Consider the following 18,912-nt stretch of genomic DNA (forward strand, 5'->3'; position numbering starts at 1 on the left):
ACACTCCATGGAAACAGGCTTCAGATTTCTCTCAGCCTTTTCTCCCCAGTAACAATATTCTTGACATTTTGAAAAATTAATACTTGTTGAGTGAAATAAGCATTCAGTTGCTATTAAATTTATTTGTAGACTTGAAGTCAAAGTTCTAGCTCTCCAAAGCACTTCCTTAATCTTTATAATACTAAGGAATAATTGGTGTAGTATAAACCAATTAGTATATAGTAGATAATGTGATAGAAATACCTGTGTGTATTAAGTTATCATATTAGCAACTTGTTTATAGATAAGAAAACTGAGACATAGACTAATCAAGTTGCATAAATTTGCAAAGCCAGTAAATGGTAGAGCTATAACTTGAAGTTGGGCCTTCACGAATCTGCATTGCCCTCTTTTTAGCACACACAAAAAAAGAAATCAAGTGCCCCTCTACTTCATTATCAGAATCATATATTTAAACATGACAAGACTTCCTAGACTGAATATCTGCTGGGAGAGCTCACGTCAAGTGTCTTGGTCTCCTGGCCTTGAACAGCCTACCTGGTAAATCTCACAGAAGGGACTCATTAATGAGTAGGAGAGACAATTGTACTGCTGTTAACACTTTTTGGCTTCTTAATCTTTAAGATTAAGAACACTTTGCTTCTAACATTACAACTGCCTGTTCATATGCAGTCAGATGATAGATGCATTGTGTTCCATTATGTAACACATTTAGACAAATGTAATTCCAATGGAGATGTACCCAGGGGAGTTAACACTTAGTTCTGGAAGGTTTTGCAGCCTAATGCAATACATGATGCTTCATTATTTGGTCAGTTGCAGTGGTAATAAACAAGAATGAAATAGAAAAAAAACATAAGAGAAAAATGGGGAAAAATGACTTATGAAATAAAGGGACAGAAAGACCATAAGAAACCAAACTTCGTTCTATCCTGTGTGTGAGTCTTTAAGGAGATAGATTTAATCTTTCAAACATACCAAGCTTACATATCTAAATGAAGTTGTGTGCTTTCTGTGAAGCAAGTTTTTACAGTTTTGAATGATATATTCAGTTTTGAATTTATATATAAAAAAAGCAAATAGACTCTCACAGATGTCAGGAAATTGCTCAGATACTATTTGGAATTTTCAGACTGTGATGCTTACACCTTCAACTTAATTGAAGCCAGAATTGTCATTGTTAAATACTTAATTGGGTAATTTTTTAGACAGAAAAAAGTACAATGGATACAAATGCTTTATTCTCATTTCATAAATGAATAAAGCAGAGAATTACTGTAGCTGCGTGGGCATAGGAACACAATTTTCCAAACTTTCAGGATCATCATGCACTTACAATAATCCATGAAAATTTTGACTTAAGGGTCAGGAATGTAAAACTTACATGCTTATGAGCAAGGAGATTTCATTCAATAAGTGAGATTCAATAACTATTATGTGAAGACTACTTTATTTTTTTAAAAATAAAAAATAATATATGACTCCTGAACTAAAGTAATATTTTTTTAAAGATTTATTTATTTATACATACAGAACTGGGGTACAGGCCAGAGGAGCAGGGGTGGTGAGAGGCTTCACCAGAGACAGAGTGGGGAGCAGAACAGGCAGATCAATGAAGCACACTGCTGAGGGAAGCAGCGGGCGCGTCAGGAGAGGTCTGCCACACCATGTGGTCCCCTCCGGGGCAGGCGGGAATCGAACTCATGCAGAAGCGGCTTTAGATTCTCAGTGCAGTGCTTTAACCCGCTGCACCACCAGGGAGGGCCTGAACTAAAGTAATATTTTTATTCTTTGAAAGAGATAAGACCATCACATAACAAAAGCTAAGAAAAAATGTTGCTGGTCCCAGAAACTTCTATTCAGTAGATACAGTTCTCTGGCAACAAGAATGGAGATTGCGCTGGGTCCCAGAATATTAGGAGGTTTTATTGATGTTGACCGTAGAGCTGAATTATAAGGGAATTAACATTCACAAGTCAAAAACAACTCCTTTATCACATGATATTTCACCACCCCTTTTGAATTACAGTCCTCTCATCCCACATATCAACTCAAGCAATGATATCTGGTCTGCTTGAACATAGAACTCAGCTACAGTGAAGTGATGCTTTTTCCTATTGTGTTACCTATTCCTGTGTAACAGTATCTCAACAAATTCTGTGGCTTAATCATTTGTTACAGATTTGTTATAAGAACACTCAGTTCCAATCCACATGGTCTTCTTCATGTGGCTGCTTACAAATCAAAGCCAATGTCAGAGCACAAAGGAAATCACCATGCACCCTCTGGGCTCTTCTAGGCTGGGAAATAATCAAGCAAGTATCAGACAGACTGATATGAGAAAAAAACAAAAAACAAGTTCAGTAGTGTCGCCTCTGCCCATTGGGAGAGACCCAGCATGCCTGATCAGCCACGTGACTTCAGATGCCGTATCAGATAGCTAAGACAGGACTTTGTGGCAAGAAAGGGAAAGCTGAGTTTGGAAGCTGACCAAGGAGGACCAAACAGACAGAGGCATAAAAATTAAGTTCTTCCTTTTCTACTGAAAAAAGATGAAATTAGTTTTGCCCTTGCAGATGTTTATATGCAAATATAGAAGTAACCTTCGCTGAGCCTTCAGAGTACCTTTCATGAAATGAGTTTTTGTCAAAAAATCCTACCAGTGGCTCATATTTGCTTCTCTGCACCAACTAAAGGAGAGGCCAGAGAGTCCGCTGGCCAGACAGAGTTACTATCTTACATAACAAAATCACGGAAGTGATAGTGTGTCACTTTTGTTGTGTTCTATTCATTAAAAGCAAGACATAGGCCCCCCCCACTTACAGTCACATAAAAAGGATTATGAAGTGCTATGACTAATGGAAACTGGGTAAATTAAGGGTCATGAAAAATCCTTAATAGGGGTTTTAATCAAAATCCCCTTTAGGGAAGGGGTTGTGTGTAGGGGAGAGTATTTTGTAATTTGTACCTAGCCCCAAGGTAATTCACATGATTTGGCAGTTCTGGGGAACACAAAACAAAAAAAAAGGGTGAATGCCAAAGAAAAAAGCATTGTATCTTAAATCTTAAATTCAGACTTAAGACAAATGTACCTCTAAATTTTAAAGTTTGCTACATGACAATCTTGCAGAGTCTCTCAAAAAAGAAATACTCATCTTAGTAACTGGAATGTTCTAGTTACTCTAAAACTAAGAGATTGATGAGTGATAAAAAAATCATATAAATGTTTTTTCTAATTTGTTACAGTACATTAAAATATTTACAAGAGGGCAATATCATAATTGAGGAAAATTTCAGATGTTGGATGTATCTTAAATTAGACAATGATGGATGTGTATAATATGGATAAAGAAAATGATTAAAGGTCTGAGGAATAAGGGAGAAGTAAGACACTACACATAGTATAGAAGCCAGTCAGGTGGAAGGGTTTGTGCTGAGATTTAGATCATATAGATCACCTGCTTGATTATTTGGGGAAGGAAGTAAATCTGAGTCAGCGAACACTGACATAATCATTGTGTGATGATCCCCAAGTATGCATGAGTCAGTGGAACTCAAAAGGAACAAAAGGAAGCAATGAATGAAAGAAACAATTGTTGGTAAGAATATGACCTACAAAGAATGAATCCAATGTGTAAGAATAGACCTGGGACATCTAGTCCCTCAGATACAGCAACATGGCAGAAACAGTGACTCATCACATTCAGGTAGCCATAATGTTGATGAAGAGCTTCTTGAGCTGCTTTTTTTTTTTTTTTTTAAATATTTATTTATGTATTCATATGGAACTGGAGTACAGGCCAGAGATGTGGAGGGTGAGAGGATTCACCAGAGACAGAGAGAGGAGCAGAACAGACAGATCGATGAAGTACACTGCTGAGGGGAGCAGCGGGCAGGTCAGGAGAGGTCTGCCACGCCATGTGGATCTCCTCCGGGGCAGGCGGGGATCGAAATCATGCAGAAGTGGCTTTAGCTTCTCAGTGCTGTGCTTTAACCCACTGTGCTTTAACCTGCTGCGCCACCAGGGAGGGCCCGCTTTTTTTTTTTTTTTTAAAGATTTATTTATTTAAGCTTACAGAACTGGGGTACAAGGCAGAGGTATGAGTGTGTGTGTGTGTGCGTGCGCGTGTGTGTGTATATGAGAGAGAGAGAGAGAGAGGATTTACCAGAGACAGAGTAGGTAGCAGAACAGGCAACTTGATTGAAATACACTGCGGAGGGGAGTAGCTGGCAGGTCAGCTGCCACACCATGTGGGTTAGCTCCCTGGCCAGGGATTGAACTCATGCTGCAGTGGCTTCAGAGAGCTTTATAGTGTTGTATCTTAACCCGTTGTGCCACCAAAGAGAGTCCTCTTGACAAATTCATCTGATAGAGCAAAAGCAAATTATGAATTAACACTTTGAAGCAAAAGCTTGTCACCATGTGACCTAAGCATCATGTTAGAAAATGAGTGCTTATAAGGATGTCTGGGTTTCTTTGAGTGCAGGTGAGGCTTTGTGCCATGAGCACAATTAACATTCAAGAAAATACCCCATTACTGAGGGTATTTGATCCCATCAAATGATAGATTATTAATATTGGAGATGGTAGCCTTAAATGCTGTAATTATCCAGCAATTCTTTTCTTCTGCGTTCTCCTGCCCTGTTAACACCTAGCTTCTCACCCTCAGGTTCATCCTCTCTGAAAGGAAAGCAGCAGTGTCCTGCCAGCCTCACAGAATTATTATAATAATCAAATATGATCATTTATTTTTATAGCACTTTAAACATGTACAGTATTTTACATTTTTTCAATGCATTTTTATTATTTAAGCACAAGCCAAAACAAACATTACTTATTTTCATTATTGGACTGCAGTGGAAATTATATAGACTTGTTATCTATGTGTTACATTTTTCATGCTTATATATTAGAGAAAACCAATAATCAGGATTTATAGGCAGCAGAAACCTCATCTTTTTAAATATGACAAATATTTCTATTTCTAATGGCTTATTCCATTTTCAGATTCTGTACATTGAAGCAATTATTTATCTAATCTGTGCAATATGAAAAAGCATTACTTGCCAAACTGAACACTATGGTTTATAGCTTATGAACATAAAATAATCAGTGCAAATTATATTTGAGAAGCAGGGTGTTTGGAAGCAGACACATAGAGGCCTGCAGTACACTAAACAAAGTTGCCTTCATCTATTTCTGCAGCTTACATCTTGTTTTATACCTTGGACAAGAACACACCAATTGATGACTGGATCATGGAAACCATCAGTGGTGATCGCCTTACTCACCAAATCATGGACCTCAACCTTGACACTATGTACTATTTCCGAATCCAAGCACGGAATTCCAAAGGGGTGGGCCCACTCTCCGATCCCATCCTATTCAGGACTTTAAAAGGTTTGACTCATTTCCTATTATTTATTTTCCTATAAAATTGTTATAAAATGGTTTTGGAGTCAGTGTTAGAAATTACCCTACACTATCTCTGTTGGCAGCATGAATATAGTGGACATTAAAAATCAATTAAAATGTACCTTTTTATGCTGAAAGCCAGAATGTCAAAGAAAGATCTATTGTGTTATCACATTTTCTGCCATCAGCCCAAGGCAGACATATTTAGCCTGGCATTTTTTTTTTTTAATTTATAATGCTTTGGAAATTTTGTATTGATTTCGTGTACAGTGGTACTATTCAAAATATAATGAGACCCTTTAGTCATTTCATGTAGAGGAATAAAAATTAAAAAGCACGGAACTATGTGCATGGCATACCGTTGTCAACTTTAAATATGTTTTAGGAACTATTGTCTTTAGATATTAAAGGAACTTTTGATGGATGTGTCAAGAAAGAAAGCCTCAAATAAAATGAATGCATTTATTTTAAGGATCCAGGGTAAAACCAATGAAATAAACAAAAACCCTTATGTGTTTGCTGGGAGAAAGCCCCACATGCTTGCAAGAAAATAAACAGCTATTCAATTTAAACATAGTTCAAGAAAGATTCTAACCCCCAAGAATAGTAACTGTATCAGAATGATCTTCACATGAGTCCTTACTATTTTAGAACACATTGTTTTTCTGGAGGACAAATTATTTCAAAAATCTGTTATTTAGGAATAGAAAATAACTTGTTCCATAGCTGTATTGAGAGATGCATATGGAATCATGATGTGTTTGTCTAAAAAAGGCTACTTAGTTCTTAAATATATGACCACATTCTGCCTATTTATATCTGGCTTAATAATGCATGATGGCAAACAACTGGAACATTAGAACCACACAAATGATTGACATTTTCACCCAGTTGTTTGACATACTGAAAGAACAGTTTTTAAATAACTGTGTTTTGTTACTCCATTCTCCTCGCAAGGACCCTGCAGAAATAGTGGACTTCTGAACTCTGAAAGTGAGCTATTAAACTGGACTTGCTCACAGCTAATCTGAAAGATGGCCACGAACATAAAAACACGCATTCAGTTTTAAACTGGCATGACATTCTCCACGACAGAGTAGAATTGGGAAAGAAGCAGGAGGGAAGGAGCTAATCTTCTTCTGTCCAGGTTTTTAGGACTTCATGTCTAAATCAGGTTTTACTCCAAATGAGCAATCGAAAGGAAACTGGTTATTCATTTTGGGGGAGCATGAAATGTAACTAGATAATGTTTCACAAATGCTTCATCTTTATCTATAGACAAGTGCCAAATTAATTTCATGCTCACAGCGTGTGCCAGCTAGAGATACCAGGAGGAGTTTAAGATGACTTAAGGCATCCAAATGCAGTAAGCAGCAGGGTGATGAGTTATCACAGGATTTGCAGCCCACACCAATCACCACCCTGAAGGTTATTTAATGAACTAGATACCTCATTTGGTTCTGTTTACCCTAAATGCCCAAAACGAATCTGTGAAATGATATTCAGAACTATGGGCAGATTCAGAAATTTGTTACATGTCATAATAGTCCACAAGAGTCACTATTAATCTCCTGATTTAGATGTTTAATGTTGCTCTCCTATATGCTACCAGTGAATTCGTTTTTAAGGCAAATCTTGCTCATTTAGTAAACTGTTGTGCTGACTACATTCTAAATGATTCAGAAATACTGACCTTGCACATCCTTTTCAGTAATTGGCATTGTACATACATGCATCTTTGATGTAACTTAGAGCAAAAATTCATCATGCAAAGCGTTGAAGTCGTCACTAACCAAAGTCAACAAAAGACATTAAATTGTGCTTGCTCTCTCTGAAAGAAGATCGTCTATGTCCTAAGCTGCTTCCATACATAAGACTAGTGTTAATCAAAATTCAACTTTGTTTGACATAGAGAAGAGCTTACACATTGTCCTGAACTGAGGAGACTCTCTGTAGCCCACTGGGCAATGGACAAGTGTTTCAGTGGAAGTCATGCCTTAAGGGGCAACCCCAGCCCTCGCTCTTTCCCCTTCAGTCTTGTCAGTGATCGAAGCTTTTTTTTTTTTTTCTCTAAAGACTTGAGTTTTATCTTTTGTGTCTTAGCCACCAGCTAGAGAAGTATAGGAAACACAATCAGTAATCACTGGTTAATTAAAAAACTATTTATAATTAAAAAGGGATTAAGTTACCCTTATGTACTGACATATATGTGGGTTATCTGATTCTTTATTTGGAACACTAATTAAAATAATCTCTAAACTTGAGTCTCTGACCACACAGGACTCTGCAAATACCCAAACACTCCCCATTAGGAGATGTATTTACTCTCAAATCACTGGAAGACTTATCTTTGCCTGTCACGTTGGCGATCTCCTCCAATAAAGGCAGCTTCTCCATGTTGTCCAATTAAGTGATAGGGAGGAAGAATGCTCCCAGTGGAGGAGATCACAGGAGGATTTCTGTGAAGGAATGGGCTCACTTCCTACACACAAAGGAACAGAGTTTGAGTAGCAAAAGAATACTTGAAGTTCTGTGAGCATTCTTAATCATTACTCTGATGTGTCTGTCTCCCATTCAGGATATAGTACTGAGCACTGTCAGAATACAAAAAAGTTTAGTCTCCAAATTATTTTGTGCATAAAAATGATTTTCTTGATGAATGCCTGGAACAATTAAAAAGTCAAGGCACCAATTACAATATGTCTTTTTTTTTAAAGATTTATTTATTCATACAGAACTGAGGTATAGGCCAGAGATGTGGAAGGTGAGAGGATTCACCAGAGACAGAGTGGGGAGCAGAACAGGCAGATCCACGAAGTACACTGCTGAGGGGAGCAGCGGGGCGGGTCAGGAGAGGTCTGCCACGCCATGTGGTCACCTCCGGGGCAGGCGGGGATCAAACTCATGTGGAAGTAGCTTAAGCTTCTTAGTGCTGTGCTTTAACCCGCTGCGCCACGAGGGAGGGCCACAATATGTCTTTAATGAAGTGATTATTAGAATATAACAGATCCATGTTAGGAAGTAGTTGTTAGTAGATAAGCACTCTTGTGAATTCAGAATTTCTCAATTCCATATTTGCTAACAGTAAAACAAATTAGAAAATAAGAATGAGGAAAAACTTGCGCCATATAATGTGCATTTATGCTATCCGGTTGCACTTTTCATCAACAGCCTTTTAATGCATTTTGAAACACCATCATTCTTCAACGGGAAGTGGGAGATAAAATCAAGATTACAATTACTTTGTAGTGATTCTATTAGAAAATATTTGATTAGCATGATAAATTAAAAAATGTTAAATCTTGAGGAGATAACAGACATATATAAAACTTACTCAAAGCTTGTAGAATGTTAATTTTATAAGCACTCATAGATATATATATATATATATGTGTGTGTGTGTGTATATATGAGTATATATGTATATGAGTGCACATATATATAGATATATATTCAAAGGGTGATCAGAATTCAAGTTTACTGTTTACTAAGATCATTGCCTTTCCTATTTTTTTTCCTTTTCATAGAATAAGTCTAAATATTATTTTTAAATGAAATAATTTTTAAGTGATCTGTCTTAGAAATTTGCCTTCCTGTGATGTAACATATATATATATATATACCCAGTTCATCTGAAAGGGACTTTTGTTACCACTATCATTATTTAAGTATCACAAGTCAATACATTTTCATTAGATAGTAATTTTTGTTCTTTTGTATGAAAAAGGAAGAACCAGAGCCTGCAAATCCTTTAACATATTTTTCAAGCCATTGTCATGGATTTGCTGTGCATAATGAGAGAGCTGATGAGGGCATAGGACATTCCTGATGGGAATGCTATTATATGTTCCTCTAAGTGAATTTAACTGATTTAATAACCAGAAGAAAACCAGCAAGTGTAGTAACCTACATGTCAAATTTAGGTACAGTTAACTAAGTTAAATATATCCAAAAACTCTAAAATTCAAAGAAAATCAAGTATAAGTGAAATAATTCAAATTGATGAAGATTTCCAAAGACCTACACTGTTTAAAATGTCATATCACAATTTCCAGAAAAGTAATGGTAGCAGAGATTTATCTCATGTATACTTACATTTTGTTAACAGGAAACAAGAAATCTTTTTAGAAAATTTAGGGACATTTTAAAATTGAAAATGTCATTTTTGAAAATACAATTCTTCACATTGAAAGTTTGAACTACTCAAGAATTTTCTTCATGAGTTCAAAAAATTTACCAAATGATTTAGGTTAAGCACTTGTGACATTTTATTATTTTACCTACTCACATGAATATTGGTTCCCTTGTTAACAAAATCAAATGTAATAAAATAGCTTCCTGAACTTATTTAAAATATATGGGTGATAAATCTTGGTAACCAAAGGCACTTGTTTCCACTGTTAATTGCTTTTATAATTAAATTTGTTTTGTAATCATTGAGTTTTGTGACATACCCTTTAGAACAAATTTATAAAGTAAAAAACATTCTTGCTGATTATTTTATAGAAATAATCAGCATTAACCTTTAATCACATTAACTTTAATTCCTTATCATTGTTTATGCCTCTAGGACAATGTCTGGAATGTGTAGACCAGAAATACTGAAAAAGGGCACTGGCCTTCACAGGAGAACTTGCAAACAAAAGTATAGATTTGATATGTCAGTTTTCCTGCTGAGAACTGTCAAATTCTAATAACATTATTTCGTTTCCCCCCACAGTGGAACACCCTGACAAAATGGCTAATGACCAAGGTATGGTGGCCCACCTTTATTTTCCCCTCTTTGAATCTATTCTATCTGTTAAAAATGTCAGTCATTATTTTGTATTCCTCTTTTCACCTGGATGGTACACCTGAGGAATCAGACACTGGTGTGATAATTAATCTTGTTAATGAAGTTCTGCTTGGCTGAGGCTGTGACTCTGATAGAGAAGATGTAAATTTTCTTGAGAGGAAATTGTTTTGTCTCTATTCTGAAGGACCAATTAAAATGTCAAGCTTCTTTGTATGAAATAAATTTTTAGTCTCTGTCTGCACTTCTGAATTATTCACATTAAGTATAATTAAGCCCGGCATAATTTTCAAGCTGCTCTTGCACCCTTTCATGAGCTGTGGATTAAAGTTCCAGAGCTCTACAGAGAAAAAACATTAATCATGTGTGTTTTTCCCCTACAATAAGCCTCTTTTAATAAATAAAACCAAAGTTAAGTCAACTTTTTTAGGGCATTACTGTTGTTCATTTTGAAGCCAGAAAGTTTCAGTCCATGAATCAGATGCTGACTTGAGTTAGAGTATTTTATCCTTTCTAACATTGTTTTGCAAAAAAGCTGATTTGTGTAAAGAAACAGTCTTGGTTTTACACAAAGGAAAATAGAGATAAATAAGTTATCCATCAACTCACAGGTAGATGTCAATTTGTTGTTCCATGATTTGTGGCCTGGTAAATTAGGGTCCCATTCTTTTTCAATAAGAACAACGCATAGAATGCCAGCGTAGAAAAGTAATAGTTTGAGGTTTTTTTTCAGGATATTATATTCTTAAAACAAGGAGGAGTTTAGCAATGCTTGTAGTCAGTGTACTTTGTATTTGCTGGTTCAGAGACTACAGCTTGTAGGCTTTCTCTCCTGCTTCGGCATCCAGCTGCAGAACTTGGTTGTAAGTAGCATGTCTTCTAAGGCACCATGTTGTAAGATTGCAGTAAATATTTTGTGCAAGAATAAATTTTACCTATTAACATCTGAATGCTAAAACCTACTGACAATGGAAGGTAGCCTACAAATGAGTAACACTTTACTTAATAATCTGTTTATCTCTGGATCCTTATACACTGCCTGAGTTTAAGTGAACATGGCAAGTCAGAGCCACATAAAGGGGTTATGGAAATGATACAATTGGAGAATGTCTGCCCAGGATGAACATTCCAATGCCTAACTGCCTACTGCTTCCACTTAAAAACCTCTGTGAGGTCAATATTTGCTAAATAGTAATATTTGAGCTACAAAGTTCTTTATTATTACTAAAAATTATTAACTGTTAAAGACAAAAATTAGCATATATTTATTTAGGTAAATTAAATATCAGTGCTGGCCAGCTGGAAGAATTAATTAGTAAAAATGATTTCACTATTTTAGTTGTAAAATAATCAACCTTCCATAGCCTTCTGAACTTAAATGAATTTGGAACTTCCACAGGCAGATCACTATTAATTTTTGAAATTGTATTTAGAAAAAAAGAAAACACCCCAAAATTTCTTCTAAAAAACTAAAACAGATGAAATGTTACCTTATTAGCTGCTTAAGTGAAGCCCAGACTTCTCAATAGATTGATCAGGATTCCTCTTACTTATATTTCACTGTTTTTTTTTTCAGTTTATTGTTTTCCTTAATATTGTTTAATTTCCCCAAAGTTATTTTTTTGTAATTTATCCCTTTATAAAATGAAAAAGAACAAGTTCTTCCCCAGCCTCTGATTGTATTCTTTCCTTAATTTAACCAGATTTTCACATTGGTAGTGAAAACAGATAGTCATCAGGAACAAAATAAATTCCCAAGAATTATTGCAAGTTATAAATCTATTAATATATTTGGGAAATTATTCTTTTCTTTATCGATTATTACTTAGATTCTGTTGTGTATTCTATCACTTAGCTCCTAAGCGACCACAACTGACAGTTGGTCAAATTGATAGGCTCTAAATTTTACATCAAACTCAAGTCAGTTGTAAAACTGAGAGGGACTGACAACATGCTCTTTAGTGGTTATAAATAAAATCTTTAAATTGTTACAAAGAAAACATATAAAATTTACTGGCCATCAAGAGCTCTTTGCAAATATAATCAGTCTTCTGAGTTGATGATCAAGTATAAGAGGAAGAAGCCAGATTAATGATCCTGCTGCTAAGATTGATGAAAATAATAGGAAAAAGCTTTTTCAATATTCTTACTTTCAGTGCTCATCACATCAGTTGACTTTAGTTTTACTGATTGGCGCTTCCCATGGCAATGATCCCCTGTTAAGTTATGATTGGGTTGGATTTTGGTTGAGGGAAGATTCTCTTTGGGGAAAAAAGCTTGGCAACTTGGCTCAGAGTTAACATTGCAGAGATGAATCCTCAGTAAAAAATCAGGAGATCAGGTTTGACTTTTTTATGAGAGAAAGTGAGAAAAATCATGATTATTTAAAAAAATGTCTTTGCCGATTCTTGTCACAACTACTTTTCCTTGGAATCGAACATCTGCCCTGAAGAACAGAAGTGAGTAAAACAAGTCAGTTATGTTTGAATCAGTTGTGATTTGAAGAGATATTTTCTTCTGAGTAATATTAGGAATATGGAAATGGTATGCAGTTTACATAGAACTCATTTTCCCTTTAGGTAATTATTAAGTGATTTTTATCTAGCATATTCTTTACCTTCTAATCTCAACATACTCTGTACTTCCCTTCATTGTAGTTCCTTATCTGTTCTTTCTGTTCTAATTCTTTGCCTGCTTCCAGGCACAAAAAGTCAGTGAAAGTCATCTTGAGATTTTGAAAGTAATGAGCTTTTAGAGATTTAGCCAGAGAGATTAATATTTTGGAAAATCAGGTGGAGTAGGAGAATTGTGTGGGTGATGTGAAGTAGGTGGAAGGCTAGAGAAATGTCCTGATTTGAGCTTGTTTTGTTTTTTTTTTTTCCATTTTTATTATCCACGTTTTGGTAGGCAGCTATGCTCACCACTATACCACCAACACATCCACATTTGGTAAAAACTCTTCCAATTTGTCTATGACTAGATGGGCATGTACAATGGTAAATGAACCGTTGGAAGCTCTGACCACCAGAGACTGTTCTAAGAGCTGTTCTCCTAAGGACCCTAATCCTGCCCAGTCAGGCCCCACCCATGTGAACCCATTTACCTTAATGATGCCCTTAAATGTTTCTGTCTCTAAATACAGTCAGTTTAGGTGTTAGCCAATCAACATATGAATTTGGAGGAGCACATTTAACCCTCCCAACAAATCTGTGAGAGATTTAGTAGACTGTCTCCATGTTAGCAAGGAAGAAGTTGAAATTCAGAGAATCTGACTTACGTGTAGATGCACAGCTAGGAAGCAGCAAAGCCTGATTCCAAGCCACACAGCCACATGGCAGAACCCCCACTTTTAACCATATGTATTTACATGTTTGTCACCTGTACACATGCACATTCACCCCACATGTTTGACATATATATCTTACGATACATATCATAAGATGTGTATAATACATGTCTTAGACATACTTACCTAACTCTGGATAAGTCCTTGTGCAGAGCTTTTCCCAGTCTAGGCCTTCCTCTCCCCACCACTGTGTAAGCCCAAAGAACAGAAAGATAGTTTTCCACTCAGGTTGCCTTATAAGGGGGCAGACACACCACTGAGTATAAGATCCTGAGAATTATTTATCTCAGGAAACACACAGAATGGTGCAAATTCCACACTCAGCTAAGACTCCTGATGTAAAAATAGCACTGTCTGGGTGGCTTAGACAACAGAAATTTAATTTCTTGTAATTCTTGAGGCTGGAAGAGTCAGATCAGCAGTGCTACTTTCTTTGGAAAGTGTTTTTGACAGTCGCCCAATTGTTGTGACCCCCAGGGTAGGTGGTGAAGGTGCCCTCTGCTGTGTTTTCTCCTAAGGACCCAAATCCTGTCTAAAAGGGCCCACCATAGTCATAGACAAGTTGGCAGAGTTTTTACCAAAATGTGGATAATAAAAATGGAAAAATATATAGTCACCTTGGGTGTGAGACCATCTACATATGAATTTGGGAGCAGGTACCAGTCAGTTCATAACATGCACAGTTAAAAAACTACATATTCTTTCACTTTTACACTGCTTAACTTTCCCATTTTTCAGATGAGAAAGGAAACCAACATTTTTCACAAAGTCAAAGAAAATCCACCAAGATCTAACCCAAACCTGGTTCTCTGTGACACCAAGTGTAGAGTATTGCCTCACTAATGAAAATTTGGCTTCCCCCTCTAAGCTTAAAGCTTTTTGAGCTTCTCACAGAGCATTAGAAAAGCCTGTTCTGTTGGGTTTGCAAAGAAGGACAACTGTAACTATGAAATATGACATTCTCAAAAGTGATCATTAGAACACTTACTCTTACCTGGTTACTTTGCATCCTTACATTCTGTTTCCCCCCTCATATTGTCCTTCTGCGCTGAGGTGTTTACTTGTGAAAGGGTCTAATTCTTCATATGAGCAAAGAATGCTGACAGTTGCACATTGCCCCATGCCTGCTTACTGCAACACTGGAGCAGGTGCTGTGGTGAGCACAGTGTTGTCATGAGGCAAAAATCTTCATGAAACATCTGTATCATTGTGAGCTTAGTGATGAAGAGAATGCTTGCTTCTAGCACTCTTTAATTTTCCACAGTCCACAGAGAGTCCTCTAAACCACCAGGCCTAGAAAAGTGGGCTAGTGTGCAGCTCCACAGGAAGCTCTCTGAGAAGAACCTTCCCCTAGGGCGAGAGGGCGGCTGGCCCGGGAAGGGAGGCAGCGGCCATGGATGCTCTGCTGCCCAGTCACGGCCCCTCCAGCTCTTCCCCGAGCCCTGAAGCACGTGGACCGTTCACTCTCCTGCCTCCTGCACTGGGCCTCCTGTGTGCCTCTGGGGGTGGGACATGACTTCTCCCAGCATCCTCTCCTCGAAATTGATGACCTTAACTCAAATAATGTTGTGGGTTCTTTCAAGATTTAAGATGATCAAGCTTTAGATTGGTTTTGGAAAAATACTCTACATCTCACCAGTGCAGCATTTCGTCTTTAAACATCTCCACTACTTGTCAGTCGGCTGTGTAATGCACATGTCCATAAGATTTTTTTTCTTGTAACATCCTTACAGGTGTAGGAAAAGAGACACTACAAGACTAAAACTTACCCAGACAGTATGTAAGTGGTAAGGCTGCGATACATAACCAGGCTAACTAACGTGAGATTGTCTGCTCTTAGCTTCTGTATAGTTTATGAAATTGCAGTGAGTTAATTGACGCCTACTTTGTTATCAAAAAAAGTTCAATGTAAATTGCATCACCAGAAGTTCGCCTAGTTTAAAGGTCTTTATCGTCCCTCAACAGGGTATTCAAGCAAAGCACTTAACACTACACCTGCCATTTTACACCTGAGCAGTTTTAATCTCATGAATAAACAGAATGTTAATTGTTTCCAATTTGAGGGAAATAGGGTTTTTCAAGGCAGTCTAGTCAAGCTTGGAATTTAGTTAATGTAATCCAGATTTTGCAGGGTTTGGATTACAGCAGACAGACTGTTGTTAGAAAAATGGAAAGCTTCCATACCTTTTGATGGGGAGGTTTATAATTGAAAATCAAAAGCTCTTTTTACTCTTTGATTGTGTGTAGTTTCAGCTCACTATATTATTCAGCTGTTTGCCACACCCCCTTAAACCATTGTTCTCCTTGGTGCTTTTCTTAGTTTCAATACTGTACAATTGGAGAAATTACGATTATGGTGAAAAGTTGAGGCAAAAAAATAATGCATAAGGTGCTCGTAACACGGTGTTGAGCTTCTTGTCACGTTCCCAGCAGTAGTCAAGCACCTGACTACAAACACTAGGGAGTTCTACTGGCTCCACAGGTTGTTGAAGGACAAAAGAAACCATGCCTCAGGCTCAGAAAAGATGGTATGATTTTAACTTTGTAAAACCTAAAAAAAAAAGCCATTTTGTTAACAAATCCACAGAAGTATTTTTCAACGAGTTCCTCTTGTAATACTCTATGTTGCTGACTATCCTCCTTTGCTGTATATAGTAAGCAAATGCCAGGTTCTAGATTTATATTTTTCTGCTTTTTGCTATCAGTCCTGGGTTTTACTTCTTCAATCTTTTGCCCAAACCTGTGACTAACAGAATGTGGTCAGATCCCTGACATCACCATGAGCAATACTCTCTGCCAAATGAAGTTCTCATCTTTTAAGACTTTCTTCCAAGTTCTTCTCATCTACAACAATCCACTCTATATTTCCAGTCTTTGTTCTTTCATGTGTCCATAATACCCACCTCATCCCTTGCTGTGTTGGGAGTTTCTTCTACTTTGTTCTCTGAAGTTGCCACCTCTAGGCCAAATTGTAAATTCCTTGAGGGCAAACATCTGGTCTCATATTGTTATGCTTGCTTCTCCACAACCCCAGGCTCTATTTAAGAATCTATCATATTTATACTTCATAAACTGCTTGCTGAATTATAGCACAGATCTTTGGGTTACAGATAATCTGAAAATATTCTTTAGAACCTAATCAAAAGTTTAAATTATAGTGCTTCTGGATGTCATTAGTATATGCATTACTCATCATAAAGGTAATGAAACGTGAAAATAGTCTACCCAACGTACACAAAAACACTAATTTAAAATGAAACCTGCACTCCTATGTTTATTGCAGAACTACTTATAGTAGTCAAGATATGGAAACAACCTGTCTCAAAACAAATGGGTAAATGAAGATGATGTAGTCTATCTACACAGTGGAATGCTATTCAGCAATCAAAAAGATAAATTTTTGCTATTTGCAGCAACAAATGGCTAGAGCTGAAGGAATTAAGTGAAGTAAACTAGAAGGAGAAAGATAAATATGGGATGGCATCGGTGTCACTTATATGTGGAAGAAAGAGAGACCAAACAAAAGTCAAATACAACCTGACAATAGCCTCGAAAGCTGACCTTAGATCTATGGCATCTAGGAGTAAGAGGAAGACAGAGAGGAAGGGTGAAAATGGGATTGGGAAGAGCATAGTGGACTCTGATGGAGGACTATTGGTGCTTTGGTGGTGAGAGAGTTATGGGAAACATATATGAAGGAAGAAACCCTATACTGTCAAATTAACAAGGGTGCTCAATGGTATTTCATTGGAAAATAAGAGTCTAAAGTTAAAAATTAGAACTAAAAATAAAGCTGTGTCAAGGTGAAGGAAAAGGTGATCAATGGCTATTTAGTTCTTTTGCATTGTATCTGACTCTCAGAAGGTCAGCAAATAAATTTCTGTTCCCACTTAGATCTGTCTTTGTTGGCAAATAGAAGTAGGTGATTTAAAGAAAGAAAAACAAGCATATGTCTAACACCAAACCTCAATACATGGTATGCACGTTAGCTGTCCTTGTGTATAAAGTGGCAACATTCTATTTTCTTTCAATGAATTTTTGTTTTGTTTAATCTTAGGAAAGGATGCAAAGAACTCATTAGTTCTTTCCTAAGACTGTATGTTTGTAACGCCTAGGTATGACATGGTTTTGCTTCATGGCTTTTAGATGCCACGTTGTCTCTGTTCAAAGTCAGCAGTAATATCAACTACATGGTAAATTAATCTCTTAGATGCATTTTCCAGTCTCTGATGAATCCTATGATTTAAATAGATCTGAACATGATCTGTGTGTTAGACAGTAAAACTGTATTCAAATGACATTAATATATCTTCTCTATCCACTGACACAGAAGACATAAAGTCAATACAATTTCCTTCCTATCTCCAGAATTATTTTTGAGAACCCATGCTAAGGTCAAGAAGATATCTTAGTACTTTGCATCCTTGGTAGGATGTGTGTTGAACGTTTATTAGAAGACCAATCTGTCCATTTGATTTAGTTACAGGTTTTATGTCTTTCTCTAAGAATTGATTGTGTGCATGTCATTCTGGAACACTCTCTGTTATCTCCTTACAAGGAAGAATGTTTAAAGGAAAGATTAGAACTACCATCTCCATTCGGTAGTCTCCTATCCTTTGCTTATTAACTTTCCATTCATTCCTCCCTGAACTTAACAAATAACCACTTTAGAAGTATCAGATTCTAGAACTGAAATCCCAGTTGAATTCATTTTTGGGAGGTGCAAAAATATTTTTAATTTGGGAAATACTTTCCATCAGTGTACCTGTGTTCAACTGATAACATTTTACACACAAGTGCACGTCTCTCTCTCTCTCACACACACACACACTAAAAATACAGAGACAATATTTTAAGTGATATGTAAGTAAAAACAAGAGCACAGAGAAAAAGTTGTATAATAGCAATGCCTTAAAACTGGCTCACATTATTAAACATTGCAACGCATTCTCACTCACAACAGTCACTCATCAAGCATTGGGGACACATGGTACATGTTGCTTTGGGGAGCACCGAGGAACATGACGATGAACTCCCTCCCAAAGGAAGTTTCATTACCTCTCCCTGTATTTCCTCAATCCAGAGTAAGTGCCAGAGATATCATGGAAACTAACTTTTCCAAAGGAGCATGTGTCTCTTAACATAGGCCAATAAGAGGGGGTCTTACAAAATTTATCATTTAAATAAAAATGTAAAAGGACACTCCTTAAGTAACTTTATAATATTTTGAAAATAAACATCATAGAGATAAATATTAAATCGATGGTTTGATCTTACTTAAACATACCTAAATAAAACACACTTTAAAATACAAGAATTACTTAGAGTGACTCTGAAACAGCCAACTGTTCCTCTTCT

At 36.7% G+C, this 18,912-nt stretch overlaps 1 protein-coding gene across 1 annotated transcript in view; it reads left to right on the forward strand.

Annotated features, from left to right (window-relative positions):
• Positions 1-18,912, forward strand: part of DCC (DCC netrin 1 receptor) — a 977,719-nt gene that overhangs the window by 878,437 nt on the left and 80,370 nt on the right. The window contains exons 20-21 of the mRNA XM_004683911.1: positions 5,207-5,401; positions 10,137-10,169. Coding sequence (XP_004683968.1) covers positions 5,207-5,401; positions 10,137-10,169 — 228 coding nt within the window. The remainder of the gene's footprint in view (positions 1-5,206; positions 5,402-10,136; positions 10,170-18,912) is intronic.

Source organism: Condylura cristata, unplaced genomic scaffold, assembly GCF_000260355.1.
Source record: "Condylura cristata isolate star-nosed mole 26May11 unplaced genomic scaffold, ConCri1.0 scaffold00016, whole genome shotgun sequence".
NCBI classification, from domain to species: domain Eukaryota; kingdom Metazoa; phylum Chordata; class Mammalia; order Eulipotyphla; family Talpidae; genus Condylura; species Condylura cristata.